The sequence below is a fragment of the Mus caroli genome, chromosome 6 (genome assembly GCF_900094665.2).
Source record: "Mus caroli chromosome 6, CAROLI_EIJ_v1.1, whole genome shotgun sequence".
NCBI classification, from domain to species: domain Eukaryota; kingdom Metazoa; phylum Chordata; class Mammalia; order Rodentia; family Muridae; genus Mus; species Mus caroli.
In genome coordinates this window covers 108,205,283-108,232,847 of record NC_034575.1, presented here as the reverse complement: position 1 = coordinate 108,232,847, position 27,565 = coordinate 108,205,283, and the positions used below count along the sequence as shown (strand labels likewise).

At 39.8% G+C, this 27,565-nt stretch overlaps 1 protein-coding gene across 9 annotated transcripts in view; it reads right to left on the bottom strand.

Annotated features, from left to right (window-relative positions):
* Positions 1–696: 696 nt before the first annotated feature.
* Setd5 (SET domain containing 5) overlaps positions 697–27,565 on the bottom strand; it is a 75,079-nt gene continuing 48,210 nt past the window's right edge. For 7 of the 9 annotated variants that reach the window (XM_021164226.2, XM_029478742.1, XM_029478741.1 and 4 more), the window contains 7 exons: positions 25,916–26,045; positions 15,505–15,752; positions 9,714–10,184; positions 6,082–6,380; positions 4,238–4,371; positions 3,736–3,824; positions 2,293–3,272 (listed from right to left, as the gene is read on the bottom strand). In XM_021164226.2, coding sequence (XP_021019885.1) covers positions 2,664–3,272; positions 3,736–3,824; positions 4,238–4,371; positions 6,082–6,380; positions 9,714–10,184; positions 15,505–15,752; positions 25,916–26,045 — 1,980 coding nt within the window. In that variant the 3' untranslated portion in view covers positions 2,293–2,663. Of the gene's footprint in view, positions 3,273–3,735; positions 3,825–4,237; positions 4,372–6,081; positions 6,381–9,713; positions 10,185–15,504; positions 15,753–25,915; positions 26,046–27,565 lie in introns of all 9 variants that reach the window. The other 2 variants (XM_021164228.2, XM_021164230.2) reach the window with 1 other exon arrangement.

Below are 27,565 nucleotides of genomic sequence, written 5' to 3'. Positions count from 1 at the left end.
GCCCCTGACACTTACCATTAAAGACAAGTGCTGCCTCTTTTTCATGCAGGCTCAGTGTCAGGGGACTATGATTGCTTATTTTTCCTGGGGTGCTCTTCCAAGGCTATATGGGGTGCTTCTAGAGTGTCTTGGGCTGCTGAGAGGACAAGTGGTGACAGTTGGTTTATCTAGACTGGGGTATCCTCCAGTAATATGCAGGTGGTCTCCAAATGCAGTTGGGGTTTGGAAAGTGTTTCCACTTTATGCTTTTGGTATCACCATGGTGAAAACAAGCACAATAAACTGGAAGTGAATATTAAAACTACACACTAGTGTTTACCTCTCCCCTATACAGAAGTTCTAGGAGAGAAGAGACCTTGCTTTGTTCAGACCCATTTCTGTTTTAATCAGCATAATACCCTTTTACCACAGATAATGGCTGGCTTTGCCTTTAAATGAAAAACATCAATGTTTCATAACTGCAGAGCAGACAACAAGTCAGCTTCCAGAGGTATGTCCTAATACTGCAGGTTTGTATTAACACTGGCCTGGTATCAAGCACAGATGGTCAGAGGAAGAGGAGTCAGGGTTTTTGACCCCGTTCTAGGCAGAACTCCACTAAGAGCAACTCAGGACACGGGTCCACCTTGCCTTTTGTGAGGAAAGGTTAAATCAGGGAAAGTGATGTTCCAGAAGTGAACAAATACATTGTTAACATTATGATGATTATGGTTAAGAATTTTATTATCAAAATTATTACATCTCTTGTGAAAGTTCAAATGTTACAGCAAGGTGTAAACACTCCACTTGAGGAAGAAGCGGCGCTCCTTCCCTTCCAAGAGTCCCCCCTCCCCCCACCCTCCCCCCCAGAGGTCTGGTCTTGACAGCACCCTGCCCACACAGAGTGGCTGGGGTCTCTGCACGTGCCAGGCAGGGTGAGGGCCGCCTGCCCGCTGGCCTCTCCCCTTGGCTTTTAGCCAATGGGAGAATGCAAACCCCAGCCCAAATGGAGAGACATTTACATACGTTTTATATAATATACAAAGAAACCAGCATCCCAGGCAACATGATTTCCACTCCCAATGCTCTCCCAGACTGATGGGTTTGTGGGGAAAACAACAGAAAGTACTATGCCGAGGGTTCAGCATTAAAAACAAATAAAACCAAAACAAAACAAAAAAAAATCTCCCCTCATTTGAGCAAACACCTGATTTCAATTTTGAAAAGTGAAAATTTGTAACAGTCACACACAAAGAGAGAAGACTGTGCATATGATAGTTGTAGGTCAGGGTAGAAAAGGAGATGAAAGAGTTTAGGGAATGGGAAAGAAAACAATTAGAGGTAAGGAGGGAGACTCACAGTATATCTTGTCCAAAAGAAGTACGGTCCACTGCAGCACCAGGGATCACACTGTCATACACTCACTACCCTACCATGGTTATAGCTGAATACAAAATTAGATAAATAAAAACACGCCAGGTATTACAGTAAACAAGTGAAAGAAATAAGCTGGCAACCATATGGAATTTAAAAAGATTGTGTACCCCACCTGGGCTGGCTTCAGGGCTCCTCCAGGGGTGTACAACAGGCACAATGCACTGATGGGGAGAAGCCAGTCTGCTCTTTGTCTCTCCTACAGAACAGTGTTAGGGGTATGGGTGACTTGTTAACTCTCACCTGCTCACTGTCATATAAGCATTCCCCATAGAAACGTAGGGCAGGCATGCCCCACACACAATCACAGCCCTGTCGGTGCCACTCCGCAACCCTATCTGTCCCATTCTTACCCTGCAGTCATGAGTGCATGCTTTTCAGTCACGGAGGCCGTCCTGCTCTTAGGACAGCAACTCCTGATTAACTGGGAATAGGGAAATTAAAATTCAAAGATTACCCAGACCACTGGATGTTTCCTAAACTGGCCTGCCTCACTTCTCTACTTACTTCACAGGGCTATCATTAAACTGTGAAACAACTTGGAAGGAGGACTGGATGGTAACAGCTGGAGCCCAGTCCATCCCAATCTGCTCCCAAATACTCAGGAGCTCCTCCTCTCAGAGAGCCGGGCAAGCCTCAGTCAGAGTAGGCACCCACATTCCTCTCCCTGCCCATTTCCTGGTGGCTTTAAGACAAAGGCAGGGAGCACTCCAGGTGGACACACCTTGACCATGCATCTGCATTAGGAATGGTTGTCTCACAGCAGACATTTACATACCTACCTTTTTTTCCCTTAAGTGCATAAAACCCTAACACTACTCAGATGGCTTGGGGCTTTAAGATTGGCTCTTTCCCACTTTTTTCTTTTGAAAAGAAAAAAAATTTATTGAAAAAGATGTCCTCACTGCACAAGTGACTACAGGCTACAGGCAAGGATGGGAGACATAGGCTTCAACACAAGTCATTGCACTTAGAACCGTTACTAACCGAAACACCATTTGCTTGTTAACAATGTACCCTTAACAGCAGGGAGAAACTTCTTTATAGTCTCTGCTTCAGACAAGATTTACATCTTTCTCCAAGGCCGGAGGCCAGTCATGACCACAAGTCTCATTTCTTGCTGACCAGACCCATTCCTCTGGCACCTTGTACCCCTCTTCCCCAGCAATATGCTCGGCCTTGATTCCAGAGGCAGCTGGAAGGAAGCAGCTATGGGCTCATTAAGTTCAGTTTGCCCATATCCAGAAGCCCTAGGAAAGTCCTGTCTGAGTCTTGACTCCTGACCCTTGCAGTGGCTGGAGTCGGTACTGGTGTACACCCCCACTACCACGATGTGGGTAGTGCTGTGAATTGGAAACCGCAGATACCCTGGAGGCCTGGTAGGCAGCTGACTGCCCAGCACTGGGCAGACTGATAGTCCGTAAGTCTGATGGCAATGAAGACCTAGAGTTCTGAGGAAAGGAGGTGGAACTCAGAGTTCCTGTGCTGGACTGAGAAACCGAGTCTGAGGTCGGTGAGTCTGAGGGGCCCTGTGGGGTAGGGCTAGCAGCACTTGAAGAACAGCTCCTCCTTGGAAGATTGCTGCCAGTGCTGTTTCCAGAATGCGGCTGGCTGCTGTAATACCCTGGAGTCCCCGTAAATGGGGCCAACGAGTCTGTAGACACAGGGTGGGCAGGGCTGGGGTAGGACGTGGAAGAGAGGGAGGATTCTGAAGAACCGTGAGAGGGAGGGTTTCCAGGTCTCAGTGCAGTAGTTCGATAACTGTATCCTGGAGATTGGGTGGGATGTCCTCTAAAGGGGGATGAACTCTGCTGAAGGAGGCTCTGTGATTCTGTCCGTGGACTGTCACACTGCAGGAGCTTAAAAAGAGTTGGGAGAAAAGCATAAGGAAGTTTAACTTAGTCCCTTCAATAACTTGACCTGCTCGTAACATTCTTTTATTCTGCACACTAAAAAGGTTGTGTGTGCATGTGCATGCATGCAAGTATGTGCTATAACAGTAATGTGGAGGACACAGCATAACCAGTAGGAGTCCATTCTTTTCTTCTACTGTGTGGGTTCTGGGGATTAAACTCAGGTCATCAGGCTTGATACAACTGCCTTTACTCACTGAGCCATCTTAGCCTGGTCCTCTTCCCCCCAAAACATTTTAATGGCTAACAAAAGCAGTCAAACATCGGTTTCTGATGCACACATTTGCTTTACTAAGATCCCTGAGGTGAGCAGATGCCTGACTTAACAGGGCTATACTATGCAGACTTTAGCAGCTGACAGTGTGTCACGACTAGGAACACAGGATCTGAACTCCACAGGCTGACTTACCTGGTAGCTATATCTGGAAGGGCTGTAAACAGTTGCTCCTTTAGAGAGTGCTGAGCTCAATGGCTCTGGGCCTTCTCCATCTGCAGGGTCTGGAAGGCATTATAAGAATCAACTTGGCTTCTTAGAACACATAGGAAATAGGTATCATTCAGTCAAATCATCAATACATGCTGATCTCTGTGAAAAAATGAGCGCAGCATGCCAGAAGGGCACAGTAAGTGGTTAATTATGCGCTAAATTTTAAATGCCTCATCTTATTCTTGTCTCCTTCTTTCTCTTCATCCTTCATGAAGGTGGAGCTCCGGAACATTGGAGATGAGAGTTACAGAAAAGTATCCCTTGGGAAAAGAGCAGACAGAGAGCAAGCAACGCTAGATCTCACGTATACTGCAGCCCAAAGAGTAAGACTGAGCTGGAAGCTAGCATAAAGCAGAACCTGAGTAGGTCAGAAACTGTCTTACTTTATCCCAACATTTGCTGTGAACTGCAGACCTTAGCTCACCTGACTCTTTCTCTGTGATGTTACTTTCCCACGTTGGAGAAGGCTCTCCCTTCTGGGCAACTCTCACACTGCTTCGAAGAACCTTAGGGATGCTACCTCCTTCTCGGAGTCGTTCAACTGATGTAGGAACCATCCTGCAAAGGTGCAGAAGCCACAGAGGTTAGGGGCTAAGAGTCTGAAACAAATCACCATGATAAAGATGGTGCAGTACAGACTCCTAAATCATCCTTGCACTGTTTTCTCCAGGACCCACTGAGAACAAGGCGTTTCCTCTGCTTCACACTATGCAATGTGGACAAGCAGGGGCAGTGAGAAAGCAGTCTGTGAAAAGTAGATTAAAGATATTAACTTTTAAAAAACTCTGTCTGAATGTGAAATTTCCTCCTCTGAAACTGTGTTCTTGAAATAGCTTTCCTCTCTCTCTCCTCTCTCTCAATTTTTCCGAGACAGGGTTTCTCAGTGTGGCCCTGGCTGTCCTGGAACTCAACTCTGTAGACCAGGCTGGCCTCGAACTCAGAAATCCACCTGCCTCTGCCTCCCGAGCGCTGGGATTAAAGGCGTGCACCACCACGCCCGGCTTTTAAATATTTTTTATAGGATTCTTAGAGATTAAAGAATATAATCCTTTGAGACCTGTATCTTCTTTCCCAGGCTCATTTCAAGATCCCATGCCTGGATCCCTGGAGCTTACTGGCCAGAGACTGGGGATTAATCAGTGAGCTCCAGGTTCAGTGAGCAATCCTTTATCATAAAGTAAGGTGGTCTTGAGTCTCTAAATGTAGACACCCCACCTCTGAAAAAAGAAAAGAATGAATGCTGTACTCCTAGCTGTGATGCATATTTATAACCCTAGGACCCAGAAAGCAGAGACAGGTGGATCAAAGAGTTCAAGGCTACAGAGACCTATGCCAAAAAATTGCAAAAGAAAAACAAAACAAAACAAAAAAACAAACAAAAGAAACTATCTCATTCAATACTGAGAACTTGTCATTAATATTACTTATTTTTTATGATATCTTCTAACCTTGACAAGTCTATATATGTACGTACATATTTTATTTATGAGTATACTGTAACTGTCTTCAGACACACCAGAAGAGGGCACCAGATCACATTACAGATGGTGGTGAGGCACCATGTGGTTGCTGGAAATTGAATTCAGGATGTCTGGAAGAGCAGTTAGTACTCTTAACCACTGAACTATCTCTCCAGCACAAAACTGTGAGATGGTAATTATTTTATTTTATGTGCACTAGTGTTTTGCCTGCATGTATGTCTGTATAAGGGTGTCAAAGATTGGAGTTACAGACAGTTGTGAGCTGCCATGTGGGTGCTGGGAATTGAACCTGGCTCCTCTGGAAGAGCAGTCAGTCTTTTAAGCAGAGTCGTTTCTCCAGCCTCTAAACGAGACAACTCTTTTCAGATCGTCTTGCTGCTCTGTATATTCTAGCAGCATGGGATACAGTTCCTTTTCAATTTGAGAAACCTAGAGTCAAGTAGGGAAGAACTATTTCCTTTAAGTGTTCTCTGACCTCCATATGCATGTATGAGTGACCAAGAGTGCATACATGAACGTGCGCCAAGGGGAGGGGGAGGGGAGCGATTTGGCTGGACTGTTTACTTACCTCTCATCAAAATAAAATAGTGCGTAGACACCCCAAACCTCCTGTTCAATGAGTCTCTGAAGGGAGAAGATTTGGCTTACACTAACTAGCTGAACAAAACAGATGGCAAATTAACTGCCTGCCTTAGATAAGTGCTCCAAAAATTTTAGGCAAAACTGTAAACGAATGTATAACTTCCTACCTGAATTTAATTATAAAGCTAATTAAACATAAACTTACCACCTACTGCTGATGTTTTCTTGAGGTCTGCAGTGAGAGGAAGAAGTGCCCCTGGAATCTGACGGGCTTACCGCCTCCAAATGTGATGTAGAGGAATGAGACGGGGAAAATTTTTTGTGAGGGGATGAGGGGGCTCCGGCTGAGGATCCCTGCACACCATGGGCACCAGTGTCAGAAACAGAGTTACTGCTGCCTTGCCCAGCTCCTGAAGACTTGCTTTTGCTCTGTGAAGAGTCATTTCCCCCACCAGAATTCTCCTTAGCTTCTTGTTTTCTTTTGCGGTACTCTAGCAAGGATACCTAGATATGAAAAAGAAAATGTATCATTAGTGAGTGGCTTAGGTATCAACTGTGACAGCCTTTACTGTATTTACAGCTGTGTGTGTGCGCACATGCTGAGTGCAGGAGTTGGAACACCACTGGAGAGGAGAGCAGCAGGCAGCTGGAGCCATCTGTTGTGGGTGCTGGGAACTGAGCTCTGAATCACTGAGGGGCCTTTCCAGTCCCTATATAACAATCTTTTCTTAGGTATAAAAGAGATCTGAGCAGTGCTACAGACTCAAGCCACTCAGAAACTGGTGAGGACAAAAAATATTCTATCAAACAATGGTGCTTAAATAAGACTATATCCTTTTACTTTCTTCAGAGAAACTTGTGAGATTACTATCACCTTGGTAACCTACAATCAGTTATATACCAAAATGGGGGCATCTATAAGAAGTGTGGCAGAAAAAACAGAATGCTTTTGTATCCTGGAAAAAAGTTCTTCATTCCTTAGGAACACTTACTCCATTAAAAACGAACAAAACCAATCCACAATAAATAAGCTATCACACCAGGAGGAAAAAGCCAGTATTTCAGGGTTCTTCATAATATTCAAAATTTGAAGACATACTATGGGACTTAAGACTACCTGTATTACATATTAGGGAAGAGAGGTATTAAAGAACTAAAGTAAGAAGAAATTATTTTGTTTATATACTTCAGCAACCTGTCTACAACCTAGAAACTTTTTCCTAATCCTCAAACTACCTTCTAAATATTTACTCATATATCCTGCTATCAGAAACAAACCTTTTCCTATCCATCCACTACTGTATTCTATTGTCTATTAAATCTACTGTAGAATCTTGTTTTTTTTGGTTAATCTGTAAATTATATTATCCACTCATTCATTTTTGTGAGACAGGATCTTTGTAGCTCAGGCAGGTATTGGACTTAGGATCTTCGTACCTCAGTCGCCCGGGTCCTGATATTACAGGTATATGGTATCACATATATGCTTTAGCTTTAATAAAATTAAAGTTAGCTTTAATCAAAATTTAATTAAAAACCAAAACCAAAACAAAACCCCACTTATTAACTATTATATGTAGGTCAAAGGACAACCTGGGGAAGTGGTGTTTTCCTCTTACCGTGTGTCTTTAGGATCAAACTCAGATTTGCCAGGCATGGCAATGTGTTTAGCCCTAAAAAATATCTTATTTACCCGTAAGTATGTGCTTCCAGAGGGAAGAAGGGGATGTGGGCTGTCTTAGAGCTGGAGTTATTGGTGTTTGTTAGCTGCTGCATATAGGTGTTAGGTCCTCTGACAGAGCTGTAAGTGCTTTTTCATGCAGAGCCATCTCTCCAGCCACCCAGTCCTTAGCTTTTTACTGTTAACATTTAGTACAAAAATTTGGTATAGCACAGGTGCCCAAATATTTTAGAAATATTTCTGAAACAAATTCTAACTTCAATTACCTGTATATGTAACAAATGAAATTAGAAATGCAAAGATATATCATGTTATATAATTTCAAAGTCAGTACTGCTCATGTAAGGAGGAGCCCCATTGTCATCCCTATTGTGTGCTAGTATTTCCTTTTCCTATCCAAGGTGCTCTTAGTTTTGTGCCTAGGTGTGAAATATCACAAAAATAACAGTAAAAATAATTTTGTGTGTGCCTTTTTACATATAATATTGGAGAAGTTAATAAACTTGGATATTGAAATAAAGTCACAAGCAAGCCTTTATTTCTATGAGGATATAACTAGTTTCTCTGTAAAACTGTCATACACAGTATACTCAGCTTTGTGAATCCCTAACAATAAATTCATCCAAGTCACCATGACAACCCCGAAATACTCCCAAAACAGTATTTAAGGGGGTAAAAGCAGCTGTTAGGTTTTTTGAGTTTTATAAGCCCCAGGCCATGACAAGCTCTCTAAGGTCTGATCTACCCACTGCTCTCTGCACCTGCTTCCTGGTGCTCCCTGGCATTGTAACTGCTATCAGAACCCATCTGTACCCCAGTGTAGTGTCACAGACTGACTGCGCAGGAACACCTTCCTCTCGATGCGCAGGCTGATTCCTACTAATCATTTGAAATGTGGTTAAACCTGCCGCCTTTCCATTTCTACCCCAAATAAGCGAAATAAAAGACTTCTTGTTCATTCCTTAACTTATCCTCTGCTAGATGTGAACAACTCCTTTGGAGCAACTACAACCACTGTAATTCAGAATCTCCTATTGCAATTTTCTAGGGAGGCTCTATTAGTGCAGACTCTAGGAGGCAATCGAATCTAGCATGTAATATTAACAACTAGATCGTGTAATCTGGAATCAGAATCAGGACAGTGCCTTTACTCCTTTGTTTATTTGTTGTTGTTTAACAAGCTTCAGTTTTCTCATGTGCAAGATCAAGGACATTCCCTAATTATATAACCGCTGTGATTACAAAATGAATTACTGAAACAAAACATGGGCCTCTATGTGGCTTGGATTGACAAGTACCCATGAAGGCCAAAGAGGTCATCAGATCTCCTGGAGCTGGAGTTCTAAGCATTGGTAAACACTTCCGGCACTGGGAAGTCAACTTGAGTGTTTTGGAAGAATAGTATATGCTCTAACTGCTGTCTCAGCTCGTTGGCCTCTGGCATAGAATTTCTCAATCCTTCTGCCTCAACATCATGAATGGGTGCTGGGATTACAAACAGGAACAACTATATCTGTCTGGGAAAACACATCTGATGGTCTTAAAGCTATGCCCCAAACGGGGTTCTCTGAGTAACACAGCTTTTGGTATTCTTCCAGAGTGCTAGCCTTTCAGCTGCATACAACAGTTATGTAAAATTTGCTGTGTTTAAAAAACCTGGGATAGCTTTAGCTTTCTAATCCCACTTCAACCTCCAGAATGCTAGGCTCACAGACATGTGCCACTAAGGCAAGCTAGAGATTTGCTTTATTTGTATTTGGGATGCTAAAGATGGAAGGCCTTACTCATGGCTACACTCTTTTACTGACTACACTTCAGTCCTGCCGGCTATTCACAACACTTACCAGTTATACTAATAGAGTCTACTCAATTGATAAAGGCTGTGGCTGCCAAGACCGACAACTTGAGTTCAATCCCAGGACCCACATGGTGGAAGCAAAGAACTGATTCCCACCAGCACTCTTCTGATTTCTATGTATGTGCCTTTGGCATGTTCCTGCCCCCACTGCCATAAGCCAAAGAAGTCAATGTAATGAAATAAAAGAACTTATTTTTACAGGTCATAGCAAAGAGTAGGACAAGTGTTATGCACTGGAGCTTACAAAGTTCTGAATTATCTGAGTAGTATTCTTTAAAAGAGTAACATGAATACTTACCTTTTTCCTTTGCGGTGGGTTCTGAGGAGCAGATGGGACTCCTTCACAGGTCCTTTCACCACCAGGTGACATGGATCCCCGAGAGAGGTCTTTCATAAAGCCATGTTCATATCTGCTGGAAAAGCCTTCTGCAGGGGAACAATATCCTCCATCTAAATGTAAAGGCTTCCTGTCCCCCACCAAGGGAGACCCTCTATACAGTCCATCTGCTCGAGGCATAGCATTCAAAGGGGAGTAGGCGTACATCAAATTGAACTCTGTCCTAAACGCCTGGTCTGAGTTTCTCAGCAATGTCTGAGGACCATCTCCACTCCTGCTTGGGAAGCCAGCCTCGGAGGTGGGAACAACAGAGGGATGAGAAGCCAGGTCAGGATGATTGCAGTTGAGCAGGGAGGGCCTATCAGCGCAGCTGTGAGTGCTGGAGTCTGGGTATCCCACTTTTGTCAAATCTAGGTCTTTTCGGTGACAAAGCTGAAATAAAAATCAACAAGAGATATGGGACATGGTAGAACAGAAAAAGTCAAAGGGCAAAAAGGGAATAAAGGCATCAGGCAGTTCTGCAGACACGACTACTCTGCTCGGCCTCCATCATCATATGACAGCATATGCAGGGCTGGCAGTGTAGCCAGGGATGTATCTGAGCCCCAAGCACACACCACAGAAAGGTCTTAAGTTGCTGGCTTCTGATGGTATATATTATTAAATTAGTTTCAATGGAAGGTGTAAGGGAAGGTGGAGGAAAGCCAGGCATGGTAAATTACTCATTAGGAGAGCAGCATTAAAGGTTGCAACTAATCCATCCCTTATTCACTTGTACCTTGGATTACGTTTCTCATGCATCACCCTGTTCAATTCCGTGTCCGCTGCTGTCTATCAATCTATCAAAGAACTGCTAAAGCCTACCGCCAAAGAGCATATCAAAGGCTGAAATGCACCAGTGATAAAACCCACCCACGACTGCTTATCTGTATCGCTTAACACCAACACTTCCTTTACTAGACAGATCAAGTATCAAAGCCTTTCTATATTGAATCTTTAGCAACCAAAGACAGAGCAATCTATACTTTCCCAACAAGATGGACTCACAATACTCAGGAAGTTAACAATAAACTAGTGGAATATAATCTTTTCAGTTTCATGATGATCTATAGAATATCCTACTGACTGAGAATTTGGTGATTAGTCAGGGAGTAGGGCCCTAATTATTTTGGAAAGTGAGACTAAAGGCCAGTTAATTTCGAAAAGGTACAGAGAAAAAAAGCTCCATGTAGATTTATAGGGTTAATAATTAATAACATGTCTAAAGTTTATTATAAATGCTAACACTGAAATCATCATTTCGGATCTTTAGGGTAGGAGGGTTTCCAAGGAAAGTACTGAAATTGGTATCCTAAGAGGTATAAATCACTGCACAGAAACTGTATCCCAGCCTCTGCACAAGAGAAGGTTTGTAACCTAGAGTGTGGGCTTAAGCTTCCTTACATACTTACACCCAACTAGGCACTCCAGAGGAAATGAAGGAAAGCCAGAGAACGCTGGATTCCTAAAGGAAGCTGCTCATCTGTCACCCAAAGCCCAAACACCCAGCCATGTGACCTGTCAGTTTAACCCCAATTATACATTGCTGACATGATACTGAGACAGTGTCTACCAACTCCAGTTTCCTTGTTAACAGGAGGATGTTATTCATTACTTTCTCTAGCAATGCTCTCATGCACATAGAATCTACATCCTCTGAAGATTCTCTTTAATGAAAGTCTTCAGCCATTCCTTCTCCCAAATGACAAAAACAAAAGCAACCCCACAACATAAAAACAGCTACTCATTTCCCCATGGTCCTGTGCAGTCAGATTTTATATAAGATTCGCTCTATTTGCTGTGAATGAGAGGCCACCCTCCAGTCCAGCCCCAAGCCTCCAATTCAGGACCACCCTTGTGCACTCACTCTCAGCCTGCATGTGATTGAGATGGTATGGTAACTACCTCTGGTGACAGGGGCTTAGGCCTATGTGCAGGGGAACCCTCAGGGGAGGAGATGTTCTAGAGGAGGAAAAAGTATCTTGTTATTTATCTTCTCAGAGTCAAGAAGCAAAACAGCTAGTAAAGGTAAGCATGGCTGCTAGCCACACTTTTTAGGGAGGGTTTGGTGGTGAGGATGGTTGATGTGTAACTGCAGATCTCACTTCCACAAAGTGGTTAGTTAGGCTAAACGCTTCCTGGTATCTTAGAAAGGACTTATAATGTTTCATGCTATCAATGAACACCTCAATTAGAACTCAGGAAAGAATTAGGTGAATCATTTTAGAGGGCTCACAGTGTTTCTTATGGTGGGGCACACCCTATTCCTTACTCTTCCTAGAGGAACTCTCTTTCTTCACCCCACACTTCCTCTGATTATAATCTTCCTTTATTCTCTTACTAGCTTTAGGGGTACACCTGTGAACTATGACCAGTGCCTCTCACGTGACTGTTATACACCTGCACACATCTAACAGAGTTAAAATCCATTGTACTTACTGGATCACAAAACAAACAAAGTACCCCACAGCCTCCCGCCCCAATACCATGTATATGTGTATTTTTTCTGTGACTTTCATAGGACAGAACATTTAGCTGAGGTAATACCCCTCTAACACATGGGAACTGGAGAGTGAGCTCTTGAGGTGATGGTGTGAAGGGTAACATGAAAGTGATGATAGCAGCTATGACAAGGACTCTGTACCAGGCACTGGGGAAAAGGGAAAGTTCTCAATATACAGACTATCAACAACTGAGGCCCAGAAAACAGACATGGGCTATGCTATGATAGGATATATGTATGGAGCTGCTTCAGTAAAACAAGGTGGATAGCAATGTTTTAGAATTGGGAGGGTGCTGGGTGTACAAAGCACAGGGCTCTGTTTTCCTTCTAGATTCTTTCCCCTCCTTCTCTGTGACTTTGCACCTCATCCCCTCAGTTCTAGATATGAACACACTTCTTATTCAAGGTTTTTCCTCTCCACTTGGAGCTGGTTTTACTCCTGACATTTACTGCTATTTCACTGCTACTTTATTTCTCACAATTTTTTTTAAATACTATTTTTACTTTAGGTGTACAAGTGGTTTGCCTTCCTGTGTGCCTGTGTAAAACATGCACACAATGCCAGGAAATATCAGAAGAGGGCATTAAATCCCTAGAGACTAGAGTAACAGATAGCTGTGAGGAACCGTATGGGTGTTATGGGAATTAAAAATTGGGTTCTCTGAAAGAATGGCCAGTGCTCTTAATGGCAGTCATCACTCTAGTCTGCATTTTAATTTATTTTTTTCAGCTTTTTTTTTGTTTTTTGTTTTGTTTGGGTTTTTCGAGACAGGGTTTCTCTGTGTAGACCAGGCTGGCCTCCTGTCTCTGCCTCCCGAGTGCTGGGATTAAAGGTGTGTGCCACTATGCCCGGCTTTTTTTAACTTTTAACAGACAAGTGTATTTCAACATTTTCTTCTTTCAAATAATAATTTTATATTTAAAGAACAATATGGAAACAAATTTTGTATTACATCATCTTTCAATATAATATTTCCTTTTAAAAGACAGGGTCTTGCTAATGTAGCTCAGAGTGGGCTCAAACTTTTGGTGTCTTCAAATAATAGTTGTATGCCCAAAGCACCCAACCCCCTGCTGTAGTTTCTGATGAAAAAAAAGCTTGCAAACCAACCTTTCTGTACTCAAAAATAGGAAAGAGCCTTGCTATCAGAATGATGGTAAGACTGTTAGGATGGCGAAGCTGTTTTTATGAGAATGGTGACATTGCATTATTAAATTAGTACTTTATAATCACACATTTAAATTTTTCGCTACTTAACATATTTCTTTCCTTCCTATCTTTAAAAAATTATTTCATTTTGCATTTTTATTTTATGTATATATATGTATGTATATATGTGTGTGTGTGAGTGTGTGTATTATACCTGCATATAAGTGTCTGCACACTATGTGTCTGGTACCTATGGAAGCTAGAAGAGGGCATCAGATCCCTGGAACTGGGGTTAGAGGGTTATGAGTCACCATGTGGGTGCTAGGAATCAAAGCCCAGTTCTTGGCAAGAGCACAAGTGCTCTTAATGGCTGAGCCATTTTCTAGTCCCTAAAATACTTCAACTTACTTTAAAAAATGACGCATGAATGTGTCTTTGCACATGTGTGCAGGTGCCTGAGGAAGAGACAATACGGAGTTTCACCTCTTAAGAAGTAGTTATAAATCATTGTGACTCTCCCAACTTGGGTGCTGGCTATGGAACTCTGGTCCTCTTCAAGAGTAGTACAAGCTCTTGACTGCTAAGCTATCTTTAGTCCCTTGTTTCAATGTTTAAAATTTACATTTATTTTATGTCTATGTGGGGAAGTCACTTGTGAAGTTGGCTTCCTACCACGTGGGTTGCAGGGTCTGAACTTAGGAAGTCAGGCTTGCAGAAGTGCCTTTACTGCTGAGCTAGCCTGCTTCCTGGTGTTTAAACATTATTCTTAGACTGAGATTCACTAAAATCTATGTCCTCTATCTTAAAATACCTTTCATTTGCATGCTGTTTTATAGTTATTAAAATGCAACAATGGTAGGAAACGTATAAAACTATTTTGGAAGACTTCTAATTTTCTTGCCATGAAAAGGTGCAACTCTATCTTGATAACTGATTGCACTACAGGGACAACTTCTCTTTGGATACCTTACCATGAAATTCTAATTGCTAACAAAAGCTTAACTATTAAATCTGAATTCTTCTTTAATAACCAATTAAAAAGGACACAGAAATATGATAATTTACCTAGAAAATAAAATGTAACCAGGATGGTGTTTTTCCATACCAAGGTCTGCTCTGCAGTAAGTTACTCCTGGACTGAGTTAGAGGTAGAGCAGCACACTCGTGTATTCTCAGCTGCTAGTGCCTTTACAACCCAGGTACTGTTAACCCTCACAGTCATAAAAATCTTCAGAGAAGTGTGATCTGCTAGATATTCAACTTCATCAACACACCATCCAGAAAAGTGAAAGCCAGATGTTTAGTGGGGAGATCAAATCCTCCCCCCCCACGACAAATATCCATTTAAATGAAGCAACATACAAATGAGTTTTTTAAAACACATGGATTATATATTCATACCTGCCACTTGAACTTCAATATCAAAGTGATTGAATATAACAATTTTAGAAACAGTTAATACATACATTTCTAATGTAATCCAACAATTAATGTGTGTTATTAGCTTCTAGTCTACTCAGTCCTAATACACTGTAACAGAGAGGGGAATAAAATCAGGTGAAGTAGGAAAACAGCCACAGCACCACCACCATACTTAGAAACCCCAATGTTTCTAAGACTCTGTTTCCCTGAGGCCACAGGAGAGCTACCAAAGAACCTGGGAAAGCCACTTTACAGTTAAAGGCAGGTCTTGATACACAGATGTGAGCTCACTGTGTAGTCTGAGCTTCCAGGCTCGTGAAACTAATGGGTATCAGACACCCAAACACCTCTGTTGACCAACACAGATAATAAAGATCTTGTATGCTTACTCACTCAAATATGATTGAAGGACTGATTGTGAAAAGAAGGCTAAAGGGATCATGGCAATACTATTACTATTCTGGCAGAACAGGGGCTGCCAAGACAAGAGGCTACAGCTACCAGCCCACAGTTATCCCAGGTTAATCATTCTCATAGAGATGAACGAAGACAGTTAAAAACACCTGAAATTATATTTGAAATGAAGAGGTATAAACAGTGATTTTTCATATCAGTCCCAACAACAAAACCCCAATCACCTCAAACTGCAGAGGAGTGTTGGAACGACTAGCAGTAGTAAGAGATGTGATTGGTGAGAACATGAGGCTGTATCCATTTCGACACTCCTCTTCTCCTGGGTGAGTCTGGCCAGGTGTGGTCAGCTGGGGACTCTTTGAGCCTGAGCTGGGTGGGGGTGGTGTAACTGGAGACAGAGGCTGAAGCAACTTGGTGATATTCTGCTCCATCAGATAGCGAGACTTCCATTTCTTTAATGGGCTCAGTAAGTCTGTGAAACACAAAGCTTTGATGAGAGCTGAATCATATCTTCCTGAAGGCTAGGTAGCAAAGGCACTAACCTCTAATTTGCAACAGATCCTATACCTCATCCCATTAAATACCCTCTGCTAATTAGGCCAAAAGTGTAAACATACTTTTTTGGGAGATGTGGGGGTTTTGAGACAGGGTTTTGCTGTGTAGCCCTGGCTCTCCCATAACTTGCTTTTTTAGGTCAGACTGGCCTCTAACTCACAGAGATCCACCTGCCTTTGCCTAGGATCAAAGGCATTTGCCACTACTGCCTGGCTGCCTAAACAAACTTCTAATCACTTCCATGAATACAACTTATGAAGCATTTCATGTCCCAGAGAAACTCAACATGAATATAGACAATTTTAATGGTCAATGCCAAGGGCATTACTTTTTCTTCTGGAGTGAAATATAGGTTTCCTTCCACTGAGTTTTAGAGAATCATAAACTTGTGTTATGTTGTTAAACCCACTCTTTACTTCACTTCTACATTATCACTTGCTAGGCTGTCATACTTATACTGTCTCTTCATATTTATTGATGTACTCTTTCGGCAGCTCTTCTAGCAAACACTCATGAATAGGAGGAGACACACATGATCTTGTATCTTGTATCCTCATATAGCTCCTAGTGTCCAAGTACTGAACAAACACTAGGGTCTAGAAAAGAAAATGGTTTCTATTAAAAAAACAAAACAAGACTCCTGATTAGGCTAACTGTATTCTTTTTTTTTTTTTTAAACGCTTTGTGCTTTTTTTTTTTTTAAAGGTTTATTTATTTATTATATGTAAGTATACAGGGCACCAGATTTCATTACAGATGGTTGTGAGCCACCATGTGGTTGCTGGGATTTGAACTCAGGACCTTCGGAAGAGCAGTCAGGTGCTCTTACCTGCTGAGTCATCGCACCAGCCCCGCTAACTGTATTCTTAGGTCCCCTTTAAAAAGCAGGTTACTATATTAAGTATTTTACTGACCATATTTTATGTACTATCATTTCTTGTTTTTAAGAGGATCTTCAGGAACAAAACACACCTCAGAGGAAAAATATACTTAAGTAAAAGTGAGTAAACAGTTAAAGATCATTCATTTACTTAGTATGTACTATATGGCAATGTTATGTATGTAAGGGCTACTGCACATTCTATTTTCAAAGAGCTTAGAGAAAACATGCAAAATAATGTTTAATGTTAAGTTTCTTATTGGTTAAGCTTGACTATAACCCTACCACTTCTGAGGCAGAGACAGGATTATCTCAAATTCTAGGCCAGCTTAGTCTACATAGCAAATTCTAGGCCAGCCTGGGATTCATAGTGAGACCCTGCCTAAAAATAATTAATAAGTGGCTCCAATAGTTACAAAGAAGAGGCTTTTGGGATTATTTGACAAGGTGCTTGCTATCCAAACCTGGAGCCCACATGAAGGTAGAGAACTGACTTCCAAAAGTTGTCTTCCGAAGTCTGCATGCGTAGGGTGGCCCCTCAGGAATGATGATAAACACATAAATAACCTTCAAAGTAGGTCAAGTGAGATACAGTGTCCAAGGACTATTTTCTCAGCTACTAGGGGGACTGAAGTAAGAGGAATACTCAAGTCCAAGAGCTGAAGGCTAGCTTGGGCCTGAACAACACTATGAATTCTATTTCTTAGAAAATAAAACAAGTAAAAGAACATCACTGTTAAGGTAATGTTTACCAGGCACTGTATGGTGTGTTTGATATGAAAATTAAGGTATCTATAAATCCAGCATTTCTGTTATTAACATCACCCTGTATAAAAGATGAAGATTCTGATGCATATAGAGACACTAGACATGGTAGCACCCAGTCCATGTCACCTGCCTCATATGGTGCTGGAGATCAAATCTGGGGCATTTTATACCTTAGACTGGCACTTTTATCAATTGGCTGTCATCTCCAGTCATTTGGCAAATGGTCTTAATAAAAGCATGCTAAAGTGTAGCACCCCGGCTTGGTGGAAACAATGACAATCATGCCAGGCCTTCAAGGCAAAATGTGGACCATGATCAGGGATGTGCTTAGGAAGATTTCTCTGGTGCTGTAACTACAAGTGCAAAACTACTGGAGTTAGGAAAGTAGCCAATATAAAGGTGTGAGGCACTGATATATTTAAATAGATTTGTTTTCTTGTTTCTTAGGATTTTTCATTTCCCTACATTGAAAGAATACTTTTCCTCTTGTTCTTTATAGCATGTGTTGTTTTATCCTTTTTAACATGCCTAGGTACAAAACAAACAAACAAACAAACAAACAAACATGTAATTCAAGACTAATCTGTAAAATAATTTTTAAGCATTTCTAAAGACTTCAAACCCAATCTTTAAGAACTCAGTACTGAGGGTTCAACAATGTAACTGTTAAATACATTTTGTGTATTACTGTAGGAAAACTAGAAGGAATTACTACACAAATGAATGTGATCTATATTTGATATTCAATGAACACTTAACATGCTATACTCAACAAACCCAGCGACTGCCTAAAGGTCAGTTGGTAGTCGTTGCTATTTCTTTTTGGTATAGTTGTCAAATATGTATTAACATACACACTCATTTTTAAAAACCCCGCCTCAATACTTCAAGATTATGCAAACTCATACATTTAAACCCATGCTACCCATTATACATCAATTAAAATGATTTCCCAGAAATTTCTGTTAGTGAATAAAGTTTTATAAGTTTCTTTCTTTGGTGGTAAGCATGTTTTTGAATAGGATCCTATCATTGTAAACTGAGCTGTCCTTGAAGTGGCCATGTAATCCAGGCTGGCTTCAAACTAGCATCCTCCTGTCATAGGCATGTGTTAGCACACCTGATTTATGGATATCTTTTAAAAAATGGGTATGTGACATTAATATTGCCAAAATTTAACCTATGTTGAATTATTAAGTATTTTCCTGTATTGCAATTGTTGAGTCTACTATGATAAAAAACTGTTCTCTACTTATTTGTTAGGACAACTACAGGACTTTCCAGTCTCTCTCTCAGTCTCTCCTCTCCCTCTCCTCTCTCTCCTTTAAGGTGGGAGTTGAACAAGCTTGAGAATGTGAGTTTGAATCACCTATACTCACGAAAGGCCAGCTATAGCTGCACTTTAGCCTGTAACTCCAGTGCTGGGGTGGGAGCTTGCTGGCTGCCAACCTAATGGAGGTTCAGTGAGACAATGTTTCAAAACAGCATGAACAACAAAATACCTGATCAATTCCTCTGATCTCCATGTATGTACATCCACACTTACACATGCTTACTATCTCTGTATTTACTGTGTGAATGATTTGCAATGTCTAGCTCACACTCTATCAGTATGCTAGTTTTTAAGAGTTATAAATTGACCTTTTCAGTTTCTCTTTTTAAAAAAGGATTTATTTATTTTATGTATATGAGTACATGATCACAGTCTTCAGACACACCAGAAGAGGGCATCAGATCCCATTACAGATGGTTGTGAGGCATCATGTGGTTACTGGGAATTGAACTCAGGACCTCTGGAATAGTCAATGCTCTTAACTACTGAGCCATCTCTCCAGCCCCAGGCTCTCTTTTTTAAAGTGGCTTTTCTAAGAGAGTTTCTCTGTGTAGCCTTGGCTGTTCCAGAACTCATTTTGTAGACCAGGTTGGGTGCTGCCTCCCAGGTGCTAGGATTAAGACCTGTGCTACCACCGTTGGCTAGTTTGTTTTAAAAATGTATTTAACAGGGCTGGAGAGATGGCAGTGATTAAGAGCACTGTCTACTCTTACAGAAAAACCAGGTTCAATTGCTAGCACCCACATGGCAGCTCAGAACCATCTATAACTCCAGTTTCAGGAAATGTAATGCCCTCTTCTGAACTCCATGGGCACCAAGCAAACATGTAGTACACATTCATATGTATAGGCAAAACACTCACATACAAAAATTAAATCTAAAAATGTTTTTTTTTAATTGTCTGTTTTAATGGCTTTAATTAGCAGAATGAATCTAACTAACGAACTTGCAATTCTATCCCTGAACTACGAAAATACCGCCCATTGGCCTTTAGTTTTAACCTTTAGGTTTAACATTTAATTCTTTAGTTTTTAAAAATATTTTATTCGTGTGTGTGTGTGTATATGTGTGTGTGCCATACATGCAGGCTATGCCATGTAGTTGGAAGTCAAAGAACAACTTGGTGAGTTGATTTTCTCCTTTACCATGTGGGTCTCAAGGGTTGATTGAGCCCAGGTTGTCAGGCTTGGCAGCAGGCCCCCACTTTTTTTTTTTTTTGAGGTCTCAAGATGTAACCTAGAGCCGGGCGTGGTGGCGCACGCCTTTAATCCCAGCACTCGGGAGGCAGAGGCAGGCGGATTTCTGAGTTCGAGGCCAGCCTGGTCTACAAAGTGAGTTCCAGGACAGCCAGGGCTATAAAGAGAAACCCTGCCTCGAAAAACAAAAAAACAAACAACAACAACAAAAAAGATGTAACCTGGACTTGTCTGTAAGTCAGTATGTTTATGCTTTGTGTCTGAGACTGGTCTCTCACTGTGGCCCAGAATGCAGTCTAGGCTGCAACAGTACTCACTGTTGGTGATCCTCCTGCCAGTCTCCCAAGTTTTGGGACTGTATGTATAAAGCACCAATACTATCTTGTTTGAGGATTGAACTGAGGGACAACCACACATGCTGTGTAAGCACTCTACCACTTAGTTATATTCCTTCCCTAACTTACACTTAAGAAAAAAAAAGTGTCCATGTTTGTAAAGTGTGGAGACCAGAGTTGGTGCACTCCTTGTTGGAGCAGAGCCTCTACTGAACACCGTATTCCAGGTTAGCTGTCCTGTGCTCCTCTGGCCTATGCACTGTCTTGCCACAGCAGTGCTGGGATTAGTCACACTTACATGGTTTGGAATCTGAATTCCTCAGGCTTGAATAGCAAGCACTTTTACTCACTGAGTCATCCCCCTGACCCCTTAAATTATACTTAAACTCTTAAGGAAGAAGTATTACACAATTAACTTTAGGGCATTGATTCCTACCCCACCTTTCTAGTAGCAAATGCCTACTACCTTTGAACAACTCTTATCTTTCTTCACTGAATTAAAAAGAATCTTTTCTCCATTAGACTATTATTATACATTTTTTTGGTCCTTGTATATTTTAGGAAAGTACTTTACTACTGAGCTACAATGCTCTCCCCACTAGCTTATTCCTATTGGTTTTTAAATATACAAGCCTTGTTTCTGAAAGTTATTCTATTTCTCGTATAATATATAATTAATATTAACACACACACCCCTTTTTGGTGAGACAGAGTCTTGTAATGTTGCCTAGGTTGGCCTCAAATTTGTGTTTTTCTTTCTCAGCCTCTCCAGTACTACATTCTAGGCACATACCACATCTAGCAATACTGATATTTTGTCTTTTTAAAAATTGGCTAAGAAATGTTCCCCACTCTATTTATCCAAAATATTTCTGGAAAGACTAGCACAATATTCTTATCATTGAAATATAATAATTAGACAATCATGTGCAAATTATAAGAAAACCCCTCTAATCTCAGTACTTTGGTAATATAACTCGGAGAGAGCACCCTCACCAATGACTATGCATGATTTCTTTTAGCTATTCAAGCCTTGATTCCCTCCTCCTGAGAGCCTTCGTTTCCGGTGTTCTCCACTTTTTATACTATTGTGAATAGGACATATCTCTCCATTTGTCCATCTTAATGTTATAATGAAATGTTTACATACTGTTCCAGCCAATTTTCTCAGCTGTTCTAGGAATCTAACTGTATTACTTGCATATGATGACAGCCACCCCTCTTTACTAGTACTTACACATCCTTTCCCTTTGGAAGTGGCAAGTATGCTTATAGCTAAAAACTCCAGAATATGTTAAATAATAATAAAACAGTGGAGTAACCTGATAATTCACATATTGTTTTTTAATTTTGGTAGTGTGTGGCATATGTGTGTGCGGTAGTGTACCAGTACATGCAGAAGCCAGAGGACATTAGATGTTCTATGTTAGTGCTTCCACTTTGTACCTAGAGACAGTCTCCCACTGGATATGAACCTCACTATTTTGGCTAGCCAGCAAGCTCTGTTTTTGCCTCCCAAAGTGGTTATTACAGGAATATGGATCCATGCCTGGCTTTTTTAAATATGGATTCTGGGAATTCAATTTGTTCAAATGTAGGTCCTTAGGCTTAAAAAGTGTTCTTGCCCACTAAGCCATTTTCTTAGCTTTGAATAGCTTACTTCTGTACCCCTCTGAGACAGGGTTTCTGAAGTCCTGGCTGTTCTAGAACTTGTTCTGTAAACCAGGTTGGCTTCCTTCCAGAGATCTGCCTGCCTCTGTCCCGAGTGCTGTGATCAAAGGCCTAGCTTGAGAGCTCATATTAAAGATAAATTCATTAAAAATTATAAGCATGACAACTTATTATCAAATTCATGAATGGCTGTTACATTCTTCTCTCCATTTCAAATGTTAAAAAAACAAATTATCAAGCCAACTTTATAGTTTTGAGAGAACAGGTCATATAATTATCCTTTAGTTCTCTTCAAGATTCAAGAAGATAAGTAAATCTAATTTACATGTAATGCTATCCTTTTTTTGTGGTCTTAAATCAATTTGATAAAACAAAGGTAAACTATTTAAAAAACTGTGGAACCAGAAATCAAACCAAGGGTTTTCCTCATGTTAGGCAAGTACTATCATTGAGCAACAACCTCAAATTAATAATACAAATTAAAAGGGCCCATTCGATGGCTCAGAAAGTGAAGGCTTGCTGGTAAGGCTGATCATGATTACTTAAGTTCAATTCTCAAGACCTACAAGATAGAAGGTTCTGTCAGTTATCCTCTAAAACCTATATGAAATATCAAGTGTATAAATGTGTGGGAGTGAGCAGGAACGTATGTGCGCGCGCGCTCACCCTCCCACCAAGTACACGCACACTCAATTTTTACAAATGCCAATGTCAGTGTAAACTATCAGGATCTTATATATGAACAAAGATCAAATAACAATTTCTATTACTCTCTTATCAGTTAGATTTCTGGCTTTAAAAAATTATACCTAAATATAATTTTATAAAATTTTATAATTTAAAACATTTAAATTATTTTATAAAATTTTATATAAAAATATAACTTGGAGCTACTAGTAATTATAAATATTTTTGTACCTAAAAATTTGGTTTTTATATCTTGTACAATATCTAGAACTAGTGAGCTTAGGAATAAATTTTTAAAGCACATAATGAATCTGAATAGACAATTGGAATATTGTTATATATATTTATATATTACATATATATTACATACATATATATATATATATATATATTATTTTTTACTGAAAATCCTTTTCTTACTATATTAACTCAAAGTCAGCATGATCACAGAAACAAGAGTTAATACTATTTGAATTAAGATATTGGGTGTGGTGGTACATGCAGTTAGGAGAGTGAGGCAGGAAGATGGCAAGCAAGCTTGCCAGGATTACATAGTGAAAACCTGTCTCAAGAAACAAACCTGCCGGGCGTGGTGGCGCACGCCTTTAATCCCAGCACTCGGGAGGCAGAGGCAGGCGGATTTCTGAGTTCGAGGCCAGCCTGGTCTACAAAGTGAGTTCCAGGACAGCACAAAGAACCCCAAAAATTGTAAGAAAAAGTATTTGAGTTCACTTAGAATTTGCATTGGCAAAAGATCCAATCACTTTACAGTCTCCCAAGTAACTGAAAACTTTTTTTAGAAAGCAATTTTCTTTTTAGAGCAATTTACCACGTCCCTATTTCAAAGCCTAGTCTAGCTATTCCGTTCCGTAGAGCCACTAGTGTCACATGAAAACTAGGTGTGTATTTTCAGCACTTAGTATTACCCTTCCAAGGTTTATTTTAAAAATTTTAGATAAACTTAAAATCAAAATTTTAAAGATGGCTCTAGGAAACCATAGGAGTAGAAAGAATATGGATGTATATCAGTTATTCTTTCTATTATTGAATACAGAATTTCCTTTATACTCAAACTTGCAAAGTATTTCTCAATAATAGTTTGCATCACATGTCCAAGTATGAAAATTCTCAGGTAGTTTCTTAGCTTTGCTAAAAATGAGGATGAGAAAAACCTGTTTTCATTCACTTTCTTAAGTATTTAAGGGATATTTGCTTCTAACCAAGGATTTTATTCAACTGTTATTAGTTCTGAATTTTTCAGTTGATTATTAAGGTATTTCTAGGGATATATTCATGTTATTTACAAATGAATATCTGATCTCTTCTTTATGTCAATGGTAATACATCTTATTTTTATTCAATTTTATCTTTTAATATCCTTTGACTTTTCCTTTTGTGATAGCCTTACTATACAGCCCAGACTGGCCTGAAAACCAAGATTTTTCTATCAGTCTTGATTACTGGTATCGCACACATTAAGCACAACCACACCAGTGGAAGAATTTATCATCTTTAATCTAGGTAGTTCATATGTGACAAGAAAGAGTATTCTATGTAGAATGACAGCCATAATTCAGATATGGGTCTGATACTGAACTAAGCACTTAGTAAAAATTATTCAATTTCTTATTAACCTTATGAAGCAGGCACTTACAGGTGAAATTCAAAGACATTTAGTAACATCACACAGGATAGAGAGCTAGACCTCAAATAAAGGTCTATTTGATTTTTTTATCTGTGTCAACACATCTCTTCACTTTCTTCATCAACTTTCCTCCATATTGTTGTAAACAAAACTTTTAAAACTCAACAAAGTAATTCTGTACCATTGATCTCTTTATGTAATGCTTTTCTTTGGTTTATATTGATACTTAAGGGCAAGGTGTTTTCTGACAATGTTTCTCACAGCTTGCTAGAGAGGAGAATAGAAATGTAATACAAGTTGATGACTAACAGTGCTAATTCTATTCCACTGAGAGTATGTGGTAACAAGGACAACTTCTCTCTGAGTGTGTGACAGCCAGGACATACAGTCTGTTCTCCAAATCAACTGTATATGTGTGCAACACACACACACACACCATAGTCTAATTCAGCTATTCTTAAAGTTGTCAGTAAGTTGACACAATTGAAAGCTGCCTTAAAATTTTTATTAAACTAAACCCGAATGAATCTGTCTCATTAGGTGAACAGATTAAAACCTAAAGAATTTTAATATAAAGCAATTATTTTCAAAATTCTTTTAAATTCAGCTTCATAAATACTCAGCAAGTCAAAAAATGGTGGCTTAAAAAAAACCCACAAACACCTCTCTTCATCCAATAAACCAAAGCAAAACTACGTGAGTTTTAGTAACTAATCTGTGTTGGTAAATTTTGTTGTTGTTTCCTATTGAGACAGGGAGGGTCTTGCTTTTTGCCCCAAGCTGGCCTTGAACTTGCAGCAATCCTCTTGTCTTATTTTGTCTTCCAAGTACGAGGATTCTAAGTATCATTGTATCCAGTTACGGCATTTTTTAATTATACAATATTCAGAAAACTGATCTGAATTTGAGTACCAGAGAGGGTGTTTGATACCAGCTTAAACAGAAAAACCCTGTCTAATAAGGAAACAAACAAATCAGATATCATAAGTCAATATACCAATAATTTCAGCTAGAAGCCTGAAATAGAACACTGTAAAAGACAATGATCAGATCCTTTTTTTTCATAGCCATTTGGCTCATATCTTTATGACTTAGTCATGTTATTTCAGAAATTTTATAGTTCTGGGAGGCAAGTTCTTTTGAAAAAACAAAACAACAATGATTCCTCAAGGATGCCATTATTTCCTGCCCCTTTAGTCAGGTCCCACCCAACAAGCCACTTAACAGTTCCAATTGTTCCCCTTGAAAGTGTTCCACCACTTTCTTCTGTCTCCCCTTATAAATACAAATAAATATTTCCTAAACTTACTACGTTAAACGTTATCTAACCTTTTTTATAACCATTTCTGCTGTTATCTGTACACTGTCTAGTTCCTTCTTTGTCGTCCTGGGAAAACTGATCCCTGACTCGAGATCTTTCTCTTCCTCTGTAAAGACAGATGTAAATTAACTATTTAGAGAAAACACTATTTGTTTTTATATCAGAGAACCAACACTGAAAATTTCACTGTGAACCTCAAATGATGACTGTTCTTATCAAATTTAGAAAAGGATCAGATACGTACCTGCATTGTCTTTACAGATACTAGAAGAATTACTAGTCTCATTACTTTGGTATAGGTGCTGTGTTCTAGTCTCTTGGGGCACAGATGAAGTCTGAGTCATCCCTTCTTCCAAGGCTTGCTTTATCCAGCGCTACAATGGGAGGGAAAACCCAGAGAATTTTCAATAACCATTTAAAAGATATCTATTTTCAGTGCACTAACCAGATCATTACAAATTAATTGGTGAGAAATACAATACAAATATATTCACACAGTTTCATAGTGGTTCTCGACAGGGTCAGGCCTGTGCAGCCACGGCTATCTTTGGCTGGTCTTTCCTTTCTCTTTAATGAAGATTAGTTTTGAAATAGTCTCATGTAACCTAGACTGGCCTCAAACATCCTAAGTAGCTAAAGATGACCCTGATAATGATGCTTCTGCTTCATCCTCCGGGTAGGTTTCTACCACAATATCAAGTTTATGTATGTGGTGATAGGGACTGGACCAAGAGAGGCATTCTACCAACCAAGTTCCACCCACCACAGTCAAGTTTTCTACTAGGCAAAGCTCCCAAAGCTGTGGGATCCTATCTCAAGTAGTCTGTACCCAGTAACTGCAAATCACTGAGGAGAGAAGGAAAAAAAAAAAAAAAAAAAAGAGGTTCTGGAGAAATTAAAAAGTGGAAAAACTTTTTCAAGAATTCTCTCCACTTACTTTTTTTACTTGCTAATGTGTAATCTAGATGGATGAGAAATAAGAACGTTTACAAAAATCACAAGGTAAGATTCTATGGAAAAGAAATTATTATCTGTGATTTTTTTTTTTAAAGACACACAGTTGTAAGTTGCTCACCATTCTGTGGCTCTCCTATCCTGACATAAGACACTTCCAATTTTGATAAACATTAGTTTTAGACAGACTGTCTCCAAATAGGAAAAGGTAAATTAGTACAATTTTATACCTTTAGAGAACATAGATCAGTAAATATTCTCAACAGAGTAGTTCTAGGAGATTTGTGGCCAGTGGTTAATTAGAACCTGGGAAGCCTTCAAGGAAATTTTACTATGAAAAATTGTCGATTACATAAGTATCTGTGGTTTACTAAGTTGAAGGAGAAAGTAAAGAGAGGTAACTGAATATGTGTATGTGTGTGTATATATATATATATATATATATATATATATATATATGTATATATAAATATAAATAAAATTAAGAATCATTTGAATCACATCAATGTTCTAGAACATGACAAGATGTCTAAAAAGCCAAGACCAAGAGTGATATGCTCTCTTACACAGAGTCTTAACACACAGGTCATCAAAAGCACAGACCCTCTGAGGTCATCTTGGTCTAAAGCCCTTTCTCACGGGTAGGGGATATTAGCCTGGAAAGACAAATGAAAAATCCTTAGTTATGAATATGCAAGTTTTAAAATTTATATTATATACAGGTTATTTTCAATTTATTTTTCCACTTAGAGCAGAAGACAGGAACTCAAATTAGAGATTCCTATAGTTCCCTCAAAAAAAGGAAAAGAGAAAAGGAAAAACCACTTACACTAAAATCTTTTTAGTGTAAGAAAGCCATATAAGCGTTTATATTCTAGATCTTAAGACTAGAAAAAAAAAAAGAGCTTATATAAAAGCAGATGGGACATTGAGATGATGT